Source organism: Rhinatrema bivittatum, chromosome 12 (assembly GCF_901001135.1).
Source record: "Rhinatrema bivittatum chromosome 12, aRhiBiv1.1, whole genome shotgun sequence".
Classification (NCBI taxonomy): domain Eukaryota; kingdom Metazoa; phylum Chordata; class Amphibia; order Gymnophiona; family Rhinatrematidae; genus Rhinatrema; species Rhinatrema bivittatum.
Genome location: NC_042626.1, coordinates 78,528,807 through 78,553,939, shown reverse-complemented (window position 1 = coordinate 78,553,939; position 25,133 = coordinate 78,528,807). Strand labels below are relative to the sequence as shown.

The following is a 25,133-nucleotide window of genomic DNA, read 5'->3' as shown; positions in this document are numbered from 1 at the left end:
GCACACAAAAGCTGCGCACGCAAAGCAATACGCACAGTACACACACAATATTCGCTCAGTCATGTGCGTACAATATGTGCTCAGCAATGCATCCAAGCGCGCACACCACTAAGCCGCATAAGTACGCGCACAAACAGGAGTCCCAGAACTAGGTGCACAAGTAGGCGCGCACAAGCGTGCTGCCATAATCCGCAAAAAACTCGCAAAGAAACCACCGCGGCCTACCAAGTGGTCGAGAAATTAAGCCTGAAGAGCGGGGCCTAGCCAAAAGGCTGCTCAACCCACCAAGCCTTCGCTGCCTCCACACCTCACTGAACTCCCCAGCGATGTCAGCGGGAAGACGCCGAACATCAAAGCCAAGAAGAAAGCCCTGCTAAGACAAAAGAGGGAAGGACAGCTTGGTGGAGGCATCGTCTTCAGTATTAACTCTTTTTTTTTTCCTGTCAGCCCTCTTTGGCTGAAAGCAGGAACGGGTCATGGCTGCGGGAGGAGAGGGCAAAAGCCTTCATTGCCAAGCCTCTCTCGGCCTGCAACCGCTACCTGTCTCTTTTGTTCTCTTTTTTTTTTAAAGTCCACGCCTGAAAAAAGGCTACCGGACTGAGGCACTCAACTGAGGGAGGGAACCACGGTATCACCTCAGGAGGCAGGCGGTGCAATCGAGTCGCTCGCCTTCTCCAGAAACTATCTTTATTCTTCACTTTTTTTTGTTTGGGGGTTTTTTGTTTTTTTTACTATAAGTAATCCCCAGTAGGGAAACGCACATCCACCATCTGCTGGAGATGGAGAATACTGGTGGGCTGATGTCAGGACAGGGCTATATATTTGTGACATCACTTTTACTCCAGCTCCATCTGCTGGTAGAGATGTATAACCCACTGGTGGGGATTGGCCTGCCTGAATGCGGAGGAAAGTTATTTTACCTAAAAATCATACTATGCAGGGTTGGTTTTAGAGAAGGCACCAGCACCACAAGTGGCTCCCTTGGCAAAGCTGAGAAATGTCACTGAGACAGAGCTTCAGGGTGCCTCGCACTGATTGGGCCCAATGTATCTAATGCTGCTCCATATAGTGTGTTTTGTGGTCTGAAATGCTATACAGAAAATAAGATTACTCAAAGTTTTGTTTTGGGGGAAAAATACAGCATACATAAGAAGGCCTCACAGGGAATGAAAAAGCCACAGGCATCATGCTTGTATCAAAGTGGATTGCAACCTGGAGCATCATTGCTTTTCAGCCTTGAGCCATGAACTGAAGACAGTCCCTTCTTGACCTTCTGACCAAGAACCTGTACTTGGGAGGTTAATGTCCTCCCACCCAACCACACTGGGGATGTGAGGATGTAATGAGTATTGCAAAAGCAGGAGAATTACCCTTTCTGCTAAATGAATAAATAGTCTATTTCCTGCTAGGTGAATTAGTGCAAGATTTGGTTCAAAAGCATGAGAAAGGGAATGCTTAAACGTGGTTAGATACCATTATACAACAAGGCTCAAAATAAGAGACATCCATTTCAGTCAAACATTTCTGGAAACCATCTCCACCTTCATAGTTTGCTTGGATTCCTTTAATGTCCAGCTGTATTCCTAGTCTTTAGTCACAGTGAGAGGAGGGCCGTGGAGGCCACTAATCTATTTCTGATGTCACAAGTCCTATCTGGAGACTCTTTCCCCTTTCTAATGCAGCTGTCGGCTGCTACAATTATTGTTCAGTTGGGCACACTGCCAGAATTTGCTTTGTCAATACTGAAGATAAATTCATTATTTTCTTTCAGAATATCCATCTTTTGCTGTAAAAATTCCAGCCTTTCTGGATAGTGGACAACCCTGCACAAGGTGAAGCAACAACCCCTGAGAAGAGACAAGGAGACTATTCAGCAAAAAAGTTTTCTCAGTGTTTCACTGTCACTGACTCACACCAGGATGGTTTACTTGTGGCATTCCAGAAGTGAAAGACTAACTAGAGCAAAATTTCAATCTGAGAGCCAGGAATGCCACCAGATGAAACAGTCAGTGCCTTGGGCAAAGGGGGTTCCCTCTAGTGACACCGTCAGCCCGGGAAAGAGGCTCTCTCCGATGATGCAGCCAGTCCTACTGCTCATGCGGACTCGGAACAATTACATTTATATGACTAAAATGAGTCTGCTCTTTACATTCCCTTGCCCCTCTCCCAGCCCCTTCCCCCAAAACACAAAAACATCGCCACAAAAGCGTTTCCTACTCCCAAACCCTTCCCTAATCATCCCCAGCCTGTCCACCTTAGACCTTTTTATTGAAAATGTCATCATGGGACAGAAGCAATCCCTGCTCACCAGTGTCCTGCAGCTGTCATGATTGTAACTGAGGCCATGTTATATAGATTATAATCATTTTAACTATCCTGGTTATTATTGTTTGTTTTACTATAATTCACTTAGAACAGCATGTAGAACAAGGCGGAATATATATAAATGAATTCAGAATTTCAGCTGTACAAAATGGTGCCAGTGAGTACAAAGATTTTATTAAAAGTTCTCATTTCATTTTCAACAAATGCACATCTTTATCAGGAAGCATCGCAGGTAGAAAACCCGTGAAACTGGAAGATTGGGCTTCCAAATGGCAGATGAAATTTAATGTGGACAAGTGCAAGGTGATGCATATAGGGAAAAATAATCCTTGCTGTAGTTACACAATGTTAGGTTCTATCTTAGGAGTTACCACCCAGGAAAAAGATCTAGGCATCATAGTGGATAATACATTGAAACTGTCAGATCAGTGTGCTCTGGCAGTCAAACAACCAAACAGAATGTTAGGAATTATTAAGAAGGGAATGGCAAATAAAATGATGGGTGATATAATAACTCTGTATTACTCCATGGTGAGACCGTATCTTGAATGCTGTGTGCAATTCTAGTTACCACATCTCAAAAAGGATATAGTTGCACTGGAGAAAGTGCAGAGGAGGGCGACCAAAATGATAAGGGGCATGGAATGGCTGCCCTATGAGGTAAGGAAGTTAGGGCTGTTCAGTTTGGAGAAGAGAAGATTGAGGGGGAATATGATAGAAGTGTACAAGATCATGAAAGAACTTGAACAAGTTAATGTAAATCAGTTATTTACTCTCTCAGAAAATAGAAGGATCAGGGGGCACTCCATGAACTTAGCAAGTAGCTCATTTAAAACAAATCGAAGAAAATTCTTTTTCACTCAGCGCATAGTTAAGCTCTGGAATTCATTACCATTGGATGTGGTTATGGCAGTTAGTGTAACTGGGTTTAAAAAAGGTTTGGATAAGTTCCTAGAGGAAAAATCCATAAACTGCTATTAATTAATAAGCAATAGCAGCTTGAGATCTATTTATCAGAACTCAAGAAAACCTAAAAACCTTCAAAAAAGATCTAAAAACATGGATGTTCACCAAAGCATACCAACTCACCCAATGAACAACACAATGCCAACCCCCTCCAATCTAACCTGAAGAAAAATGAAACTCAGCACAACGATGTATTATAACAAAGAATTGAAACGTAAAAACTGAACAACTAACTTCTATATGATATCCCTATTTATTTATTTATTTATTTATTTATTTAAAGTCTTTTATATACCGAAGTATAGCAATCTGCCTTCACTCCGGTTTACAGTATAACAACTTGATACAGACAGAGAACAATATAAATGGGTAACCATTTGATACAGACAACGAACAATATAAATGGGTTAACAAGATGTTAACAAGATTTTGAACCTTCCCTTGTTATCCTCCTTAACCTTGTAACCTTTGCATTTTTGTAAACCGTTATGATGGCGAAACCGAATGACGGTATATAAAACTCGATAAATAAATAAATTTAATATTTGGGTACTTGCCATGTACTTGTGAATTGGATGCTACTGGAAACAGGGTGCTGGGCTTGACTGACCCTTGGTCTGACCCAATATAGGATATCTTATGTTCTAATACACCCCACTCCTCTCCTGCTGCATTCCTGCTATTCCAAATCTGAGACCCTTCCACACACACACAGCTCTGCCAAGCTATCTCACTCCTGACCTGTAGCATCATTTGCTATTCTAGAACAGAGATCTCCACTCACAGCTCTGCCAATGCACCTGCCTTGCAGCGTTCCTTGTTTTTCCAGTAAACCCAACACACATCTCTGCCAATGCACTTCACTCCTGTCCTACAGTACCCGCTTTTATTTACCAGTACTGAGATCCTCACATACACACAGCTCTGCCAATGCACTTCACTCCTGTCCTACAGTGCCCTCTTTTATTTACCAGTACTGAGATCCTCACATACACACAGCTCTGCCAATGCACTTCACTCCTGTCCTACAGTGCCCTCTTTTATTTACCAGTACTGAGATCCTCACATCCATACAGCTCTGCCAATGCACTTCACTCCTGTCCTACAGTACCCTCTTTTTTTTTTTACCAGTACTGAGATCCTCACATACACACAGCTCTGCCAATGTACCTCATGCCTGCCCTGCTGCAGCCCTGCTGTTATTCCAGTTTTCATAGCCCCATATCCCATACAGCACAGTAAACAGATACTGATCTTAATGGGGTAATTTTCAAAAGCACTTACACACGTAAACACGATTTTCTGCATATAAATGGGCTTTTTGAAAATTATCTTGAGGGCTGTACATATAAAAGTATGCACAGAAGCTATTTCACGTATACTTTTACATGTTCTGCAAAGAGGCATTCCCAGGGACAGAGCTGGGTCAGGGAAATCATCTATGTATGCACTTTGTAAGGTATGCGCGGTCCCGCTGATTTTCAAAGGGGACTTATATGCATGTATACTTTGGACTTCTGCCCTAGAGCAGCTGTTAAAAAAAAATTGGATTCACAATGCAGTAACAAGATAATCAGTTTTTTGGTTAATTTATACATTTAAATAATTCCACTTTTACTGTTCTAGCATCTACCTACCTCATCTCATGTTAGAAATGTTTCAGCATGGTGACTCGCAGGTGTGTGACGTGTGATGGGCAGGGTTATCAGCTTTTAGGAACATAATTTGTCAGCTGAAATACAGTGCACAGAACTGGGAGTTGCTAAATACATTTGCTGATATTGTGTTCAAGTAACTCTAAAGCACAGGACATAAGCAGCTGCAAGAGCTCTTACTGGTGTTTGGCTGATAAGATCACATTACTCCTGTATTGTAACCACTGCATTGGCTGCCAAGATCTCAGTGATTATTCATAAAGCATTAAATAATTATTCACCTCTTGGCATCAATGCAGCTGTAAAGATCTATCAGCCATTACGGTCTCTGCACTCTGCCAATCGCAGATTATTGGTTTGTACCATTTCCATGGCTTGTACATTTGGTGGAGGCTCAGGAAAAAGCTTTTTCAGTCACTGGGCTTGTGCTCTGCAACTCTTTAGCAGAAAGCTTGTGAATAATCAAGTGCTTGACAACCTTCAAAAAGCAGTTGAAGGTATTTCCATATAAACAAGCATTTGGTCATGAGTAGTAGAAATATGATTTCAGGTCATTAGTAACACAGTTAAGGGTGATTTTATTGAGTAAGATATTCTGATTAAAAGCTATCTGCGTCAATCATAAGTAACTTTGGGTTTACAATTTCTCATTTATTTTGCTTGATTGTTTTACATTTATAATGAATGTTTTTTTTATGTATCCTGCTTTGGAGGATGCAGGTAATAAATATGTTAAATAAATAAAAAAATAAATAGTTTCATGTAAATGTTCTCATAAAAATATGAATAATAGGGCCTGTGCAATAAAATTCACTCTGGGGCGGATTTTAAAAGCCCTGCTCGCGTAAATCCGCCCGGATTTACGCGAGCAGGGCCTTGCGCGCCGGCGCAGAGCCCCGGGACTCGCGTAAGTCCCGGGGTTTTTTGTCGGGGGCATGTCGTGGGGCGGGGCCGATCGAAGCAGCGTTTTGGGGGTGGGATGCGGTGTTTCGGGGGCGGGCCTCCAGGAGGCGTAAATCCGTGGACAAAGGTAGGGGGAGGTTTAGATAGGGCCGGGGGGGTGGGTTAGGTAGAGGAAGGGAGGGGAAGGTGAGGGGAGGGCGAAAGAGAGTTCCCTCCGAGGCCGCTCCGATTTCGGAGCGGCCTCGGAGGGAATGGAGGCAGGCTAGTGCGCCTCGGCGTGCGCCAACACGCCTCGGGGTGCGCCAACAAAAGTACGCGAACGCGCATTTTTTAAAAATCTACCCCTCTGTTTTTAACCTGCAAGATAAAATACATAAGAACATAAGAACATAAGAACATAAGAAAATGCCATACTGGGTCAGACCAAGGATCCATCAAGCCCAGCATCCTGTTTCCAACAGTGGCCAATCCAGTGAAGAACCTGGCAAGTACCCAAAAACTAAGTCTATTCCATGTTACCATTGCTAATGGCAGTGGCTATTCTCTAAGGGGTAGATTTTCAAAGGGGTACGAGCGTACGATACGCGCGTACCCCCCGAAAACCTACCCCAAACCCCCCCTGTGCGCGCCGAGCCTATTTTGCATAGGCTCGGCGGCGCGTGCAAGGCCCGGGACACACGTAAGTCCCGGGGCTTGCATGGAGAGGCGTGTCGGGGGGCGTGCCGCGAGTGACGTGGCATTTTGGGGGCAGGCCACGAGTGACGCGGCATTTCAGGGGCGGGCCCGGGGGCATGGCACCGGCCCGGGGGCGTGGTCAAGGCCTCCGGACCAGCCCCCGGGTTGGGTGATGGCGCGCTCGCAGATTTCCATCTGCTTTCCGCAGACGTAAATCTGCCAACAAAGGTAGGGGGGGTTTAGATAGGGCCGGGGGGGTGGGGTAGGTAGGGGAAGGGAGGGGAAGGGAGGGGAAGGTGAGGGGCACCGGAAGGAAAATTCCCTCCGAGGCCGCTCCGATTTCGGAGCGGCCTCGGAGGGAACAGGCAGCGTGCGCTGGGCTCGGTGCGAGCAGGTTGCACAAATGTGCACCCCCTTGCATGCGCTGACCCCGGATTTTATAAGATACGCACGGCTACGCGCGTATCTTATAAAATCCAGCGTACTTTTGTTCGTGCCTGGTGCACGAAAAAAAGTACGCCCGCGCGTACATTTATAAAATCTACCCCTAAGTGAACTTAATAGCAGGTAATGGACTTCTCCTCCAAGAACTTATCCAATTCTTTTTTAAACACAGCTATACTAACTGCACTAACCACATCCTCTGGCAACAAATTCCAGAGTTTAATTGTGCGATGAGTAAAAAAGAACTTTCTCCGATTAGTTTTAAATCTGCCACATGCTAACTTCAAGGAGTGCCCCCTAGAATTTCTATTATCTGAAAGAGTAAATAACCGATTCACATCTACCCGTTGTAGACCTCTCATGATTTTAAACATCTCTATCATATCCCCCCTCAGCTGTCGCTTCTCCAAGCTGAAAAGTCCTAACCTCTTTAGTCTTTCCTCATAGGGGAGCTGTTCCATTCCCCTTATCATTTTGGTAGCCCTTCTCTGTACCTTCTCCATCGCAATTATATCTTTTTTTTTTCAAAGAATTCAAGCATGAATTTGATGACATTAAGTGGACAATACTTGAAATCATTAATCCACATTGGAGAGGTGGAAACCGTGTACAGACCCTCAGGCAATGCGAACAAAAGTGGATTTTTCAATTGAAATCAGTGATACCTGGTGGTTTAAATAAGGATATAGAATGGTTTCATTTTTGGTGATTGCCCGCCGAAATCAGGAATCACTTGACTATCAGGTGGATGCAAAACACCATTGCATTTAAAATCAGACCGATCCGAGCCGCCTCACTGCTAAAATTTTCCAGGCAGGGAGACGGTGTCGGCGTTCGGTGAGTCAGATTAACTTACCTGTTTTCTCCCACTTGCAAAAATACATCGTTAAATGTCTTTAAGAAAATTGAAATCGCTGCAATCTATTCTTAACCATAAGCTTTTTTTTTTTTTTGTATAAATGATTTTTATTGGTAATCAAGGCAAAACAGAAATGCAAAACAGAACAATAGCGTAAATAACATAGAATATAATGCATCACAATGAATATGCCATAGCAAGAGTGACAGACATGAAAATACAGCGATACTGGCAGAACTAAGAATAGGTGATTAACCAAAGTTTTAGACGCATATACAAACCCCAACCCAATCTACCCACCCCCCCACCCCCCCTAACACAACCGGGAGTGTGTAGCTAGCTTGGAAAGGCTGGGAAGCAATCTAGCCACAGAGAGGGAACGAAGCATATTCACTCTAGAGATAAAAGGAAATCATCAACATTAAAAACAGGACAGGAGAAATCGAGCTCTGGCAGGCTGAAAGTTCCTCAAAGAGTGGAAAGACATGTATCGGAAGAAGGCCTAGTGTACACAAAAACCAAAAGGGCAAGACCACCCTAAAAGGCGGTCAGGTTCCCAGCCAAGACTGCCCGCACTGGAAACAACAATTATGTGGGTCGCTGTTGCAGAGTGAGCCACTTAGTATAACAGCTCCATACCCGCTCAAACACCACCAGACGATCCCTGTGTACCGCAGTGAGTCTGCTAAGTTGGTAATATGTGTGAAGCCGATGTTGGATTCTAGCCAGACTGGGTGTATTCGCTCGTTTCCAGAAACAGGCAATCTCAGTACGAGCTGCAATAAAAACGTGCAAAAAGAATTTTTGTGTCTCTTTATTGTGATTAGGTACAGGGAGACCTAAGAGAGCATGCTGTGGGGCAGCTAACACCGGCATCAGTACCAGTTCCGTGAGCCAATCCAAGACCGCCCGCCAAGTCAGGGTCACTTTAGGACATGCCCACCATATGTGGAAATAGGTACCAATATGACCACAACCCCGCCAACATTGGTTGGAAATGGTAGACTGAAACTTATGAAGGCGCTCCGGGGTATAGTGCCAGCGGTAGATTAATTTATAACAGTTTTCCTGTAGACTGGCCGAGACGGAGCATTTATGGGCTAATGAGTATATAATATCCCAGTCAGTGTCCTCTAGCGGGGAGGATAAATCCTGGTCCCATAATGTGCGGTGACGCGGGATTGCTTTTAATAGGCCATTAAGGAGACCATAGATTTTGGAGATGACACCCCGCACAGTAGAAGCTTGCTTACAGTAGGTCTCAAAGAGAGTACCCGTCAGTTTAAGGGTGCCCCCCCGGAGTCCCCGCTGGACAAAATGGTAAAGCTTAGCATAATGTAAAAAGTCCTCGTCACCCAAATTGGTTCGGCTACGTAACTGCTCAAAGGTGAACAAGGTCCCTTGAGACTGCACATGCGTCATTCTAGTGACTCCCTCTGTCAGCCACCGTAGAACTACCGCCGAAGTATCGCAAATAGGATAAACAGTGTCGGTGTGTAGGTGAGTCAGTGTAGTGTACCGTTCGGGCCCCACTAGCCTGGTCTTCCACTGACGCCAGATCTGGAGAGTGGTACGGAGGGCGAAGGGTAGGTATGCAATATGTCCCCCAGTCATAGGTGGTTGCCAGGGAATAGCAGATAAAGGAACCCTCCCCACCAAGGCCTGTTCCAATAACACCCACTGTGGAATGTCAGAGGTTCGATGAATGGCTACCAATGCCCGAAGCTGAGCCGCCAGGTAGTACCACAGTAAGTTAGGGAGCTGGACACCCCCCTGCAATTTGGTCCTATACAGTGTCGTCCGTGCCACCCGTGGAGGTCGCTTGCACCAGATATAACTGCAAAGCATTTGCTGCCACTTTGTTAATACATTAGTGGGCAAAAGGATAGGTATCGTGGTAAAAAAATAGAGGAGCCGAGGTAGTACATTCATTTTGGTAACGGCAAGCCTGCCCAGCCAAGAATGCATCTGATGCTGCCAGGTATGTAAATCCTTCCGTAGGGTTTGTTCTAAAGGGGCATAGTTTAAGGCATACAACTGACTATTCTTGGAACCTAGTCGAACACCTAAATATTTAAGGGAGGCATTGGCCCATTTAAAAGGGAATTGGCGCTCTAATGACTGCACCTCGGAGGGAGGCAGGGTGAGGTTAAGAATCTCCGACTTATCATAATTAACCTTCAACCCGGACACTAAGGTAAAGCGTGTTAATTCGGCCATGACCTGTGGAAGCGAGGACCCCGGGTCGGTGATAGTGAACATCACATCATCCGCAAACAATGATATCTTAAAATGGTGGTCCCCCTTCCGGACTCCCAAGATTCCCTGAGAGTTGCGCACACTGGTGGTAAAAGGTTCAAGAAAAAGGGCAAATAATAAGGGCGACAAGGGGCACCCCTGCCTAGTACCCCTCTGAATGGCAAACGGTGAGCCATAGCTGCCATTGACCTTAACTCGGGCTGAAGGCCGATCATATACTTTTTCCAGCCACGTCACAAAAGATGGGCCGAAAGCCATAGTGTGTAGTGTCTGAAAGAGAAAGGGCCAATGCACTAGGTCAAAAGCCTTCTCTGCGTCGAGAGAGAGGAGGACAGCTGGCACCCCATCTGCATGCACCAAATCAATAATATCCACGATCCTCCGGACATTGTCCGCCGCCAAGCGGCCCGGCACAAACCCCACCTGATCATTATGTACCAAACATGGTAAGACCCCATTAAGTCGAGCTGCCAGTACCCTAGCTAGAATTTTAAGGTCGATATTTATTAAGGAGATGGGTCGGAAGGAGCTACATTTGGTGGGATCACGACCTGGTTTAGGCAACACTGTGATACCGGCAGTATTTGCGTCCCGCCCAATAGACGACCCCTGTAAAAGGGAGTTGAAGGCGTCAGTCAGAGGACCCACCAAGAAATGGGAAAATTTGCGGTAATAACCGCCAGTAAAACCGTCGAGTCCAGGGGCCTTACCGGACTTCAAATGTTTAATGGCAGCGAGTACTTCGTCAGGCTCAATGGGCTTATCAAGAAAAGCCCGCTGAGATTCGGACAGGGAAGGTAGTTGCACAGATGCAAGATAGTCAGTAATAGCAGAGTCAGAGATTGCGTCGTCTGAGGAGTATAGATGAGAGTAAAAATCTGTAAAAGCGCGCCTTATACTATCAGACGTAGTGTGAATAGACCCCCCGGAGGCAACGATCCTGGCGACGTTCGCCTGGGCCCTCGCAGCCCGCAGCTTTTGTGCCAGATACCGCCCGGCTTTATTTCCCCCCTCAAAAAATTTCTGTTTCAACAAAAGCATATGATGGCTAATAGCCTCATCATCCAGTGATCGAAGTTGGTCCTTAATCTGGAGGAGGCGATGGTAAACAGATGGTGATGAGGTGGCGCTGTGTTGTGCAGTAAGGACCCCCAAATCTGCCAGCAATCTGCGCCGGGTTGCCTCCCGAGTCCTATTGCAATAGGCTGCCTGGGAGATGAAGAGACCCCATAGCACGGCCTTAGAGCATTCCCAGATGACCATGGGGTTCATGTCCCCCGTTTGATTTTCCCGAAAAAAGAACTGCAACTGGGATTCAATCTTTGCAACAAAAGCACGATCCTTAAGTAAGCATTCATTAAGTCTCCACTGCCTGTACCCGGGAGCAGCATCCTGGAGATCAACTTCTATCCAAATTGGGGCATGGTCAGACCAAGTGATGTGGTCTATCTCTGTTTTCCGTACCCTATTTTGCATCTGTGCAGAAACAAAGAAGTAATCAATCCTAGTGTAGGTGCTATGAGGATGTGAGTAGAAGGAGTAAGAGCGAGAGTGTGGGTACCTCTGTCGCCAAATATCTACCACACACCATCTGTCAAGAAAGCTTTGCCATTGAGATCGAAACCGGCGGGCGGCACTAATACCCGTGCTGCTGTCCAAAGAAGGGGATAAAGTAGCGTTGAAATCACCCCCCAGTATTAAATCCCCTTCAGAGTGCAGCAGCAGTATCTCATCAATACGAGTCAGAAAAGCCGTTTGATTTGTGTTTGGGAAATAAACATTTAGTAAGGAGAGGATAGTCTTACCCACCCTAATTTTCAAAAAAATAAATCTACCTTTAGGATCTATTAATTTAAATAACTCCTCATGAACACACGTCGAGGAGAGCAAGATACCCACCCCCGCATATTTCAGTTCCTTAGTGCTAGCGGCCCAGTAAGAATTAGGGTACTGAGGGAAAACTAGTAAGCGTTCATGATGTTTTCTGACATGCGTCTCTTGGACAAATGCTATTCCCGCTCCCTGCCGTTGAAGCTCCCGTTTGAGCAACAGGCGCTTGCGAGGGGTATTCAGCCCCTCCACATTAAGAGATAAGAGCTTGGTAGCCATAAGTCATGTAGTGTGCCAGAGTCATCCAGAGCTATGAAGTAAAGACCCCCTCCCGCTAAAGAAGAACGGAGAAAAAGTGAAAGCCCCCCAAATCTCCTCCCCAAGCCCAAAATCCCAAGAAGGCCGGTGACTCCCGATTTGTTACCCATCAATCCAACTGTGCCCACCCAGTCGACCACAGGGCACATGAAAAGGGGACCTGGAGCACCCGACGCCCAACAGTCACCAAGTTGCACCACTCCCCCCCCCCCGCCTCCCTCCCACCACACAACATAGCAAAAACCAGTAACCTGAATAACTGCCTAAAACTGTAACAGCTTATAGCAAACAACTGGAAATCCAACGCAAAGTACACCTGATTGTTCGTAGATCCCTGCCACATGTGCAGCAGGTGGCATGTGCTCATCTTTGCAATAAACGAGCAAAGTTGCACTAAAGTAGACAGTCCCAGAGCTGAAGCCGCCAGTCAGGACAAATCAGCCTTGATCCTGCAGTGACGAACGGCGAAGGTCAGACTGTCGTCGCAGCCTCTTCCCTCCCTTATCCGTGCGCTGCCATCTGGGGGCTGTGTCCAAGCGGTCCGGTGGTGCCGCCATCTTGGGAGCCTGGAATGACGCCGGAATCTGTGCCTTGGCAAAGGCCTCCAACGCCTCCACTTTGTTTTTGATCTTGTAGGTCACCCCCTGGACTTGAAAAAGCAGTCCAAAGGGGAATGTCCACCGATATTTTATATTTTTGTCTCTAAGAGCCAGGGTCACTTCCCGCAGCTCGTATCGCTTTTGCAGCGTGACAGGGGCCAGATCTTGGAAGATGGTGACATGATGATTTTTCCAAATAATCTCCTTCAGAAGACGGGAAGCCGAGTAAACTCTCTCCTTAAGCTGGAAACTGTGGAAACAGATGACTAAGTCCCGCGGTTGTTTGTCCCTGCGCTGCCCCAAGGCCCTATGTGCGCGATCCAAAGTTATGTCCGGGAGTGCTGGCGAAGGCTCAGTGGTGCCATTAGTACGTGCCATGTTTTCCGTGAGGATATGCAAGCATATTTGTTGAGCCACCGAATTGGCGTCAGTGAACTCCGTAGTGTCCGGAACCCCCGGATACGGAGATTATGGCGCCTGTTTCTATTTTCCAGGTCCTCAATTTTTTCCTGCAGCGCCAGGATGTCAGCGCTGTGCTGCAGCCCTTGCGAGTACACAGTATTTAGAGCCTCCCCGTGGGATTCCACTCGAATGTCTATTTCGTCTACTCGGTTCCCCAGGGCTGCTAGGCCCTCTTTCACTTCAGCCACCGAGTCCATGATGTCCCGTTTATGCTGTTTTATATCTCCCCGAAGCTCAATGAGCCATTGTCTAGCTTCTTCCCGGGTAAGGGGAGTGCCCTCCGCGGTAGCCGCGTTGCTGGAGCCCGAATCGAGCAGTACCTGTGGGTTTTCATCAGCGCTCGTGGCACCGTCGTCATCGGGGCCGCCATCTTGTTCCAGGTCCGGGGCTAGCTTACTATAAGAGAATTGTCGCAAATCCGCGGTCTTTCGCTTCGTGGCCATCAGTGCAGGAAGAGTAGCAAAAGCGGATGCGATTCAGGCGATTTCTGTAAAAAAAATTGCTGCGTTTGCGTGGATTTCGGCGGGAAGAGGGCCTCTGGGGGAACGGAGCTCAGCGGCTATGCGACTGCTCTCATCGGCTGCTCGACAGCGCCCCCTCGGCTGCTCGACAGCGCCCCCTACCATAAGCTTTTTTACTTTAGAAAAATTGATGGACCCTCGGCACCTTGTATGAAATTCTTTTGCTTATATCCCCGCTAAGATAAGGGGAAGTGCTGGATCAGGAGAGTTTGAATACGGATGTCTCTGAAGCAGCTTGTGTGGCGAAACGCGCGCGTCGGACAAGTTACCCCGACAGCTACGGGATGAGCAACCCCGATAACCCAGAAATAAGGGAAGTCGCTTTTTTTAAATATATAGTAAAAAACTAAAAAAAGTATACAAAATTGAACTTTGATGCTTTTCCATCTGGACCAATTGATTAAATGTGACCCTGTGAAAGTGCATGAGATACAAGTTTGACTTGTGAGCACTGTGGGTGGTATGATGGTCCTTAAATATACATGATAAAGTTCTATAGCGTTGTGATTGTTTAAAATTTCTAAATACCACGTGTTTCTATATAGGTAATTGAAGTCTCCCATTATTACTGCACTACCAATTTGGTTAGCTTCCCTAATTTCTCTTAGCATTTCACTGTCCGTCTCACCATCTTGACCAGGTGGACAGTAGTATACCCCATCACTATAGTCTTCCCCAACACACAAGGGATTTCTACCCATAAAGATTCAATTTTGTATTTAGTCTCATGCAGGATGTTTATCCTGTTGGACTCTATGCCATCCTGGACATAAAGCGCCACACCTCCTCCCGGGTGCTCCTCTCTGTCATTGCGATATAATTTGTACCCCGGTATAGCACTGTCCCATTGGTTATCCTCTTTCCACCATGTCTCTGAGATGCCAATTAAGTCTATGTCATCATTCACTGCTAAAAAAAATAAATAATATAGGGTGGAGGAGGTTTGGTTTATGATTATACATGCAAACTGAGTATACCATTTTTGGTTTAAAACTCATATTTATTTATTTATTTATTTATTTATTTATTTATTTAAGGTTTTTCTATACCGAATTTCTTGATGCAGATCAAATCAACTCGGTTTACATCGAACAATAGTTTTAACATTAACATAGCCAATAAACATATTACAAGAGGCAGGAGGTGGCAGAGTCAAAAGTTACATTATAATAAGGGCGAGCAACTGGGGATTAGGAAAAAGAAGGGGGAAAACAAGAGTATACAACAATCGGAGATTTAATACAGGGGGTGAGGGTGGCTAGAATAGCCAATCTCTATGGATACTTCTAAAAAATTAAGACATCTCTGCGATTTAATGAGTGATTATGTGAAGGGTAACGACAAACAGTACATTAAAAGTTCAGTGCTGTAAAATTTGGTCTAGGCGCACGGAAAGGCTCGGCCGAACAACCATGTTTTGAGTTTCTTTTTATGTTGAAAACATTTTTATTAAGGTTTCACAAAATACAAAACGTCTGGTTGCGGGTGAGTTCTGCTCCCGCTCCCAGCAGCACTGAAAACAACATCGCATGAACAAGATAAACAGAACCCTCCCCCCCTTTCCCTCCCACACCCCAGCCTCCCATCGTCTCCTCCGTTCAGTCCCCAACGAACTCTCAAATATATATCGACCAGTTCGACCAGAGAGCCAAAACGTCCACAGCACCACCGGTATGCAGAGTCTGATGAGATGCAGCAGGTACGTCACCCCGTCTTCAGGCAGTTAGGATTCTACTCCTGGCTCTATGAGGAAGCGCCTGTAAATAGGGTTCCCAGACGTCCAAGAACCTGGTCCACAGCTGAGGCGTCCCCCGCGAAGAAAGGGATTCCATGTGCATCATAGTATATAAGAGGTTTCTCCACACCCAAAAGGAGGGTGGATCCACCTCTCGCCATTGCAATAAGATAACTCTTTTCCCCACTACCCCAGCCTTTTGAATGAAAAGACGGGTGCCCAGATCTCGAATCCGCAACGCTGGAATAGAACCAAAAAGCAACCAAGTGGGTGCAATTGGAATGGAAACCCCCAGAAGCTCCGCTAAAAACTTAGCAATAAGGGTCCAGAACTGCAAGACCCCTGGACAGGACCAAAAAACATGGGTCAAAGTGCCCACACACCCCGGGCAGCGAAGACAACAGTCCGACCCCACTAGGCGCTGCTGGAATGCCCTCTGGGGGGAGATATACGCCCTTCCCAGGAACTTATATTGCATTTCTCTATAAGCGCTATTACTCGAGATCTTGGACACCCCCCTAAAACAAATACGTAGCAGAGAATCAGTCACAGGAATCTCCCCATCCACATTCCAACGAGCAGTCAAATGCTCAAAGATCTCCCTGCTACCGTCTTTAATTAATACTCTATAATAATAGGATATAGAGGGTGCCCGAGCACTGGACAATTGCAGTACCTCCTCGAGTTTCTGAAACATGGCAAGCTGCAGGAAGGCCGAAGGCAACGATTTCAAATAATGGTCAATTTGCAAAAACGAGAACACGTCTTTACCCCCCACAGCATAACGTTCCCGCAGCTCAGTCCAAGTAAGCCTTCGCCCCTCTGGATGAAAGAAATGTCCTAAATAGATGAGGCCCTTGGTTCTCCACCCCCGGAAAACCCGGGATTGTGAGCCCGGGGTAAAATCTGGGTTCCCCCCCACTGGCATAAGATAGCCGCATATCCGTGGTAGATGCAACCACTTAGTGAGCGCCACCCAAGCATTTCTAATCGGACACAAACTGGCTGAGTGAGCGAATAAATAAGGTAAACTTGTGTGTTCCGCCTGCATGGCATATGTTAGAGCAACCGAGGCGATCAACGCCTTGTCCGCTTCAAGAGCAGTAAAGGTAGCCTCGTCTAATATCCAGTCCCTAATAATGCGCATATTACACGCTAAGTTATAGAGATATAAATTTGGTACCCCCAGACCCCCGTCACCCCACCGCCGTTGCAACCATGCCAAGGGTAGGCGTGCCCTCTTTCCCTTCCAAAGAAATTTACAAAGGGCGCGGTCTAAAGAGATCCTGTCGGAACGTTTAAGATGAAGGGGCAAATTTTGCAGAAGATAGAGCCACTTAGGTAGCACCACCATTTTATAAAGGTGCACCCGACCACTGAGAGATAAAGGGAGGGGGGCCCATCGGCGTAACATTGCCTGCGTCTGCTGAAGAAGCAAAGGTATATTTGCGGCATACACCTGATCTGGGTGCACCGTAAGATTGATTCCCAAATAACGAATGTCCCGTGCAGCCCATTGTAAGGGGAAGTCCCCAGGCCAACCCTCCCGTAGCGTATCAGGGTAAGCTAACGCCATGGATTTACCCCGATTCAGTTTAAACCCTGAAAATTCCCCAAAGGTTCCCATTCGATCCAACAAGACCGGGAGGGATGTCTGCGGGCGTGTTAGAAAGACAAGGAGATCGTCCGCAAACGCTACGCTTTTAAAAATCATATCATTCAAACGTATCCCCCGAATACCAGGGGTTCGGCTTATTGTGAGAAGAAGAGGTTCCAGTTGTAAAACAAATAACAAGGGAGAGAGGGGACAACCCTGATGAGTCCCTCGCTTAATAGCAAACGGAGCTGAGTGGGCACCATTAACCAATAAAGACGCCTGCGGGTCCTCATACAGCAGCTGTATAGTCCGTAGGAATAAACCGTCAAGCCCCATTCGCCGTAAGATATAAAAAAGATAAGGCCACTCCACCCGATCAAACGCCTTTTCCACGTCGAAACTGACCGTAAGGGAGGGAGTCTGCGTGTAATGACATAAATCTAGGGCTGTAAGAATCTTTCGAACATTGGTCAACCCGTACCGTCTCCTCACGAAACCAACCTGGTGGTCTCCTACCAATGTAGGGAGGACACGCGCTAGCCTATCAGCTAAACTTTTTGCCAGTAGCTTCTGGTCATAATTTATCAAAGAAATAGGGCGATAAGAGTCCACTCGCTGAGGATCTTTCCCAGGCTTAGCAATTAGGGTAATATGCGCAGTATTCATTTGGGGCGGGTACCTTCCCTGAGCAATCAAATCTAAAAAAAACTCCCTCAGCGGACCACAGATCTTATCGACCACACACCTATAAAACTCACCCGTGTATCCATCGGGGCCGGGAGCCTTTAACTTTTTGGACTGTAAAATCCCCCCCTTGATTTCAAGATCTGTGATCGGAGCATTAAGCATTTGCCTCTGTTCCAGGGTAAGGACTGGAATAGGCAAGGAGTCACAAAAATGGCTACATTTCTCCCCCGACCATTCCCCTGCACTATATAATTTTTCATAGTACGTCCGAAAAAGACGCAAAATAGTGGAGTTGCTAGTTTCAATCTGGCCAGATTCATTCTTCAAGCCCGCCACGTGTCGAGATCCCCTGGCTGAGCGGATCAAGTGGGACATCATTCTCCCGGCTTTATTACCGTATCGGTATAATTGATATTGATAATACAGTATACTTTTTTTTACACGAGAGTGTAGAACAGTATTCAAAGTACACTGTATAGAATGATATTGTTCCCTAATCGGAGCCATATTGCTCCGTAACAGCTGGCGCTTTACCCGTCGCAGCTGATCATTAAGTAGTATAATTTGAGCGTTGATAGACTTCCTGCGATGAGCCACATAAGAAATGATGTCCCCCCTTATCACCGCTTTTGCGGTATACCAAAATAAGGATGGATTAGTTGCATGCGCCGCATTAAGTGTAGCATAATCCGACCACCGCTCCAGCAGATATTTCTGAAAGGCCTGATCCTCCGCCAAATAATACGGAAAACGCCAGAACCGAGCGCCGGCGCTAGGAGATGCAAGCTGTAGGTCCACCCACACCGGAGCATGATCTGAAATAAGAACAGATTCAATTCCCACCTCAGCCACCAAAGAAAAAGCACCTCCACTAAGCAGAATGTAATCTATGCGGGCATAGGTAGCATGGGCTCTAGACAAGTGGGTAAATTCCCGGACCTCGGGATTAAGCAGTCGCCAAACATCTACCAAATGCAGCGTGGAGGCTAGCATCCCAGGGCCCTTCCCCATACCATGTTCCCGGCGTCCCGGTTGAGAGGTATCCACTTTAGGGTCCCGAATGGTATTGAAGTCGCCACCCACAATAATAGTGTCTGCCAGATAAGGCAGTAAGTGCTCATATATCGTTTGAAAGAATTGGGCATTATACATATTGGGGGCATAGAGATTACAAAACACGATCTGTCGGTGAAATAGTTCAGCCACCACAATTATAAAACGGCCCTCCGGGTCCTTAATTTCCCTACAAATCTGGAGCGGTAGATTTTTATGAAACAAAATCGCCACCCCAGCAGACCTGGAGGTCGCCGACGCAGAGACCACCTGTCCCACCCAAAAGCGGCAAAGCTTAAGATGCTCAGCATCAGTGAGGTGGGTTTCCTGGAGAAAACCGACCATCGCTTCCTTCCGCTTCAAAGCCATACATTGGCAACCCAATAACATCAGCCCGTACAAGTATCTCGGTAGGCAGAAATAAGAGAGAAAAAAAAAAAAAAAAAAAAAACAAATAGAGAAAAGTAAGAAGATAAAAAAAAGAAAAAAAAGAAAAGAAGAGGGAAAAAAAAGCAGAAAAGGGAATAAGACAAAAAGAGAAACCAAGATATATAGCTAGATATATAAAGAAAACACAGTAACACCTCCCCCCTGTTATAAACTGCACAGGGGGAGAGAGATAAAAAAGAAAACAATGTCCCATTATATGAATAGCTGGCAAGTAAGGAACTTCGCCCGCAGTCTGGGGAGCACTACGTGCTCACAATGTCATTTCACACGATGCACCGACCAAAAAGTAAAAAAAAAAGAAATAAAAAAAAACCCCTTTATAGGCAACATTCCGAAATAAGGGAAGATAGACCCAAGCGGGAGAGAGAATAAAAAATGGGAAAACGGGAGGAGGAGAAAAAAAAAATAAAAATACAAAAGCTCAAAGCATAAGTCCGAGAGCCAGGCAGTCCGGTGGGGCCAGGGAACTTGGCAGGCTAAACATGCAGGCCCGGAAACCCAATACATGACCAAGCGGTAACATGAAGAAAAAAAAAAAAACTACACCCTGGTTTCTCGCCTGCCAGAGTCAAAACAAGGTCCCCAATGTGAAAAGGACGAAATAATTTTGCCAAAGGAAAGAGAACCAAAAAAAAAAATCAGGACCAGAAGTCGACATGCGACAGGTCCCAGCAGCTGGTCTCCACACAGCGTCTCCCTGCAGGCACAATTCCACTCCGTGGACTCACGATTTCGCCGCATTTCGCGCCGTGTAGTCCTCCACGAAGACCTTAGCTTGATCCGGCGTCTCAAACCAACGGGGACCGCCATCAATCACCACCCGCAAGCGCGCAGGATAAACCAGGGTCGCTCGGAGGCCTAGATTAATCAAATGTGAGCAATGCGGGGCCATAGCACGTCGCTGCTGGGAAACGCCTGCTGAAAAATCCTGGAAGAGCAAAATTTTCTGCCCCTCCAGCTGGAGGCTGCGCCCGCCCCGCAACGCCCGGAGGATATCGATTTTGTGAGCGTAGTTCAGCAATTTGACGATGACAGGCCGCGGCCGCATGGCTTCCCTCTGCTGCTGGCCTAGTCTGTGGGCACGCTCCACGCGCAGCGGACCATTCGTCTGGGGGAGTGACAGTTGCTCCGATAGCCACTTTTCTAAATAAGCTGGTAAGTCGGAATCCTTCAACGACTCTGGTAACCCGATCAGTCTGAGGTTGGAGCGGCGCGAGCGATTCTCGAGGTCTTCGATTTTTGCGGCCTGTTGTGAGACCGAGGCCTTAAGAGTAGCAATATCAGTCTGCGCCGTCACGAGGTCGTCGTGCGCCTCCGACATCCTCGACTCCAACTCTACGATTCGGGGTTCAACCGCCTGCAGGGACTGCTTTAACTCGGCGATCTGTTCCGCAATCGCCTTGAGGTCGGGGCCGAGCGCCGCCACCACCGCCGTCTTTATGTGCTCTAGCTCAATACCCGGCGCCGGCTGGCCTGCCGGCGGCCGATCCGGCGAAGATGGCGGATCCGCCCCTTTAGGCCTCTCTCTGTCCTTCTCCTTGCGGATAGTCCGTGTCGCCATACTTCAACCGTCCAGAAAACGCTGACAAGGTTTTCAAGAGTTAGGGAGAGAAATTAAAAGGTGCCGAGATATTTTAGGCTGGGGATGGGCCCAGATAGGGAGACGGGACTCGGAGCTAAGGGTTCCACATCCGCTGTCCTCGCTGGCTCACGTGATCTCTTGAGTTTCTTTTTAAAGGTTTGGAGGCAGGTTTCCTGTCGGAGGTCAGAGGGCAATGTATTCCAAATGGAGGGGCCCGCTGTCGAAAATGCCCGCTCTCTGAAGTTTAATCTGTGTACCATTTTATTCGGGGGAACGTAGAGTGATCCCTTGTAAACGTCCCTTGTCGGTCTGGTCGTAGTGTGTAGTTTGAGCGGTTGTATCAGGTCGAGGGGGGTCTGATGATATATGCATTTGTGAATAATTGTGAGTGATTTGTGGAGAATTCTAAAGTTGACTGGGAGCCAGTGTAGAGTTTTTAAAATGGGTGTGATGTGCTCTCTCCGATTGGTGTTAGTTAGTATTCTTGCTGCCGCATTTTGAAGCAATTGGAGGGGTTTTGTAGTAGCAGCAGGAAGACCTTGCAGTATAGAATTGCAATAATCGACCTTGGAGAAAATGATGGCTTGGAGAACAGTTCTAAAATCATGGTGGTATAGTAGGGGTTTAAGTTTTTTGAGCACCTGTAATTTATAAAAACATTCCTTGGTAGTATGGGTTACAAATTTCTTTAAGCTCAAGTGACTGTCAATGATGACTCCGAGGTCTCTAGTGTGAGAAGTTTGGATATTAACGCACGTCTGTTGTTGGGATGACTGATTTCTGGAGTGATAAGCAGAAGTTCTGTTTTGGAGGTGTTGAGTACCAGGTTGAGGTCTGTAAGGTGTTGTAAGGTATATATGAAACCCTTCCTCTACTTCTTAAACATTTTTTTCGTTTTGATTAAACCAGGTAGGCTACAAGAGTTAGATTTTACTCTGTAGCCTCCAGTGAAGATTTTTTCAAATTAAGCAATGACTCATGTTTTTTGAGCATGGAAGAGATTATTCAGTATAATTGAGAGAAAAGATTTTTATGGGGCATTAAATGTTTGATTTGATTGTTGATTCAAAAATTCCCCAAAACAAATTGGTGCTTTTTGAGGTTTGGTATCATTCACTGCTATACATTCTAATTCTCCCATCTTACTTCTTAGACTTCTGGCATTAGCATACAAACATTTCAAAGTTTGTTTTTTGTTTGTATTTTTATTCTGCTTTTTAATTGATAGGGATAAGTTAGAATTTTTTAGCTCAGGTGAGTTTTTAGTTACAGGCACTTGGACTACTTTTCTTAATATTGGAACCTCACTGTCAGGATGCCCTAATTCTAATGCATCATTAGTATCCTTTGAAGATACCTCTCTCCGAACCATGCGCTGCTGAGCGACTGTCTGCTTTCCCCTTTGTTCTAGTTTAAAAGCTGCTCTATTTCCTTTTTAAAGGTTAGCGCCAGCAGTCTGGTTCCACCCTGTTTAAGGTGGAGCCCATCCCTTCGGAATCGACTCCCCCTTCCCCAAAAGGTTCCCCAGTTCCTAACAAAACTGAATCCCTCTTCCTTGCACCATCGTCTCATCCACGCATTGAGACTCCGGAGCTCTGCCTGCCTCTGGTGACCTGCACATGGAACAGGGAGCATTTCAGAGAATGCCACCCTGGAGGTTCTGGATTTAAGCTTTCTACCTAAGAGCCTTTCTACCTAAGGACCTCCCTCCCACATTTTCCTATGTCATTGGTGCCCACATGTACCACGACAGCCGGCTCCTCCCCAGCACTGTCTAAAATCCTATCTGGGTGACGCGTGAGGTCTGCCACCTTCGCACCTTAGTGTGTTTTATGCAAAAAAAGGTTTACCCTGTGCAACTTAAATTGTTGAAAACCTAACTTGCCCATGGTAGCAACATGCACAGAAACTAAAAAAAAAAAAGTATCTATTGGTCGAAATCCCCTGTGTAAACTGGTCTGAAGTGAAAGGGCTGGTAAGCATGGGGGATTTTATTTCAGAACAGACCAAAATGGTAGTGGACCACCACACTCCGATCCCCCTCCCCACTGCATTGCTTGCCCCTTATCTCCTCTAGCTAAGGGCCACTAAGGCCAAATGCACCTCCCTCCAGCCAAAGTTCGGAACTGCTGAGGCCTGACTCCCACCTCATCCCTCCATCTGGAAGATCCAAGGCACAGTGCAAGGAGCTGCCCTTCCACCCCAAAGCAGGAACTTTGAAAAATGGCAGTGGCCTACCTTTACCTCAAGCAAGTCTAATTTGCCAATAACATTCTCTCATTTACATACACGTAAGTAAGAATTTTATTGCTTACCCATTAATGTACTCAGGGAACAATTAACTTACATTTTATTACATTTTCAGAAGAACATTAAACAGATAACACGGAGAGAATAAAATGTCATATATATTAGAGAAGTCTTGCAAACAAGCCCTCATGTCCATTCCACCCTCTTTAGTCCCTCTCTCCCTCCCCGTATGGTCAGGAATAGGTGTCACCATCTACCAAGGACCAGAGTTCTTTGTCATCCAAGCACAGAAGTGCAACCACCTTCATGGATTGGTTGGATTTCAGACATTATCATCAGTTTCAAATTTTAACATGCAGTTAAGGCCATAAGGAATAGCATCCTATTTTTAGGCTACATGTTAAAGTTTAATGCAGAAGCCTCTAAATGAAAGATACCAGGGGTCAGCTGAGGTTTCATTGTTTGATTGTGTGACCTTGTATAAAATGTTATTCGGTGGCAGGATGTGGATATGAAGGGAGTCAGGACATTGACAGATTTAAAATGAAGATAATATGATGGCTTTAAACTTCATCTGCTCTTCTGTAATCTACAGTAGGCCATTTGGACCTCTAATCCTTCTTCTAGTAACATTCCTCACCTCCTGTACCCAAGCTGTTTATTATTTCCATACCATCACCTGATCTCCCTCCAAGCAGCTAATCCATCCATTTCCTCAACCTCCTTTACAAAATGATCATTTAATATTAACCCTTCTCATTTCCAAAGAGGTTTGCCCTTGCACACCAAATACCATCTTCTTGCTGCCACACAACGAGTGGTGTATCTGTAGCCTCAGTCCTACACATCATATGCTTTATCAACACAACCCTTTTTATACACAGGATGAGTATTCCTTGTGCCACACCTCCCCTACCCCTATACAGAATGGTCCAGTCATAGCCCTTAATTCCAGACCCCTATATCCAGCAAAGGGTGGGTCCATCTATGGCATTTTAACCCCTGTTCACAGTCGGTTCATTCATTTGGTGAAGCTAGAAGTAATGTGTACTGTTCCTACATGAACAAGCCTGTTGCTACCCACAAAATCTCTCTCTCTGTATTATTTACTTCTACCAGGAATATGTCACTTTACCTGGTCCCGCATTCTCTCCTGTTGGCCTCGGATGGCTAGGGCATGCTGTGGGTACTTATTCTTCAGGTGATCCATGAAGGCATCCCGCTTTCTTTCCATCTCAGACTTCTGCAGCCCAGTGAGTGCCTCCAGGCTCTGGGCAGCAATCACAGTGTGCCGACGTTCAGATGTGTGCACGAGCCCCACGTTGGAAAAGCGGCGTGTTCCGTTTCCAAGGGTCCTGTATTCCCGAGGGTATTCAGCATCATCGGCCGAGATCATGTGGGAGCCAGGTCGACTGGAATCTATAGAAGAAAGGAGGAAACCAGCATTCTAGTTTTACTCAGTCCTCTTATATTCATTTCATCTTTTGGGTGAGGAGGGAAGAGAATATAGAATTTAATTGGCAAAATGAAAGGGTCAAAGTATTAACTAAAGCCAGGAACAGCACTGTAGGGTGATCGTGTTCTGTAATAGCAAGGGGTGCTGCAAGGGCAGGAGTGAGGTGCATTGGCAGAGTTGTGTGTGTGAGGGCATTTTAGTACTGGATTAGCAGGGGAAGCTGGAGGGCAGAACTCAGGTAACTTGGTAGAAATGTATGTTTGGGTCTCAGTACTGAATTAACAGAGGATGCAGAAGAGCAGGACTGAGAACTATTGACAGAGTTGTGGCTGTGATCCACCCACAATTCTGCAAGAGTAGTGGATGTTGCAGGGCAGGCGTGAGGTGAATTGCCAGAGCTGTGTGAGGGTCTCAGGACTGGAAGAGCAGGGAGTGCAGCAGGGCAGGAGTGGGATGCAATAAGAGAGCTGTGTGAAGGTCTCAGTACTGGAATAGCAGGGGTGCAGC

At 46.3% G+C, this 25,133-nt stretch overlaps 1 protein-coding gene across 1 annotated transcript in view; it reads right to left on the bottom strand.

The window, feature by feature from the left end:
- Positions 1 to 24,569, bottom strand: part of SRCIN1 (SRC kinase signaling inhibitor 1) — a 390,348-nt gene extending 365,779 nt beyond the window's left edge. Inside the window, exon 1 of the mRNA XM_029572790.1 lies at positions 24,306 to 24,569. Coding sequence (XP_029428650.1) covers positions 24,306 to 24,566 — 261 coding nt within the window. The 5' untranslated portion in view covers positions 24,567 to 24,569. The remainder of the gene's footprint in view (positions 1 to 24,305) is intronic.
- Positions 24,570 to 25,133: the final 564 nt, after the last annotated feature.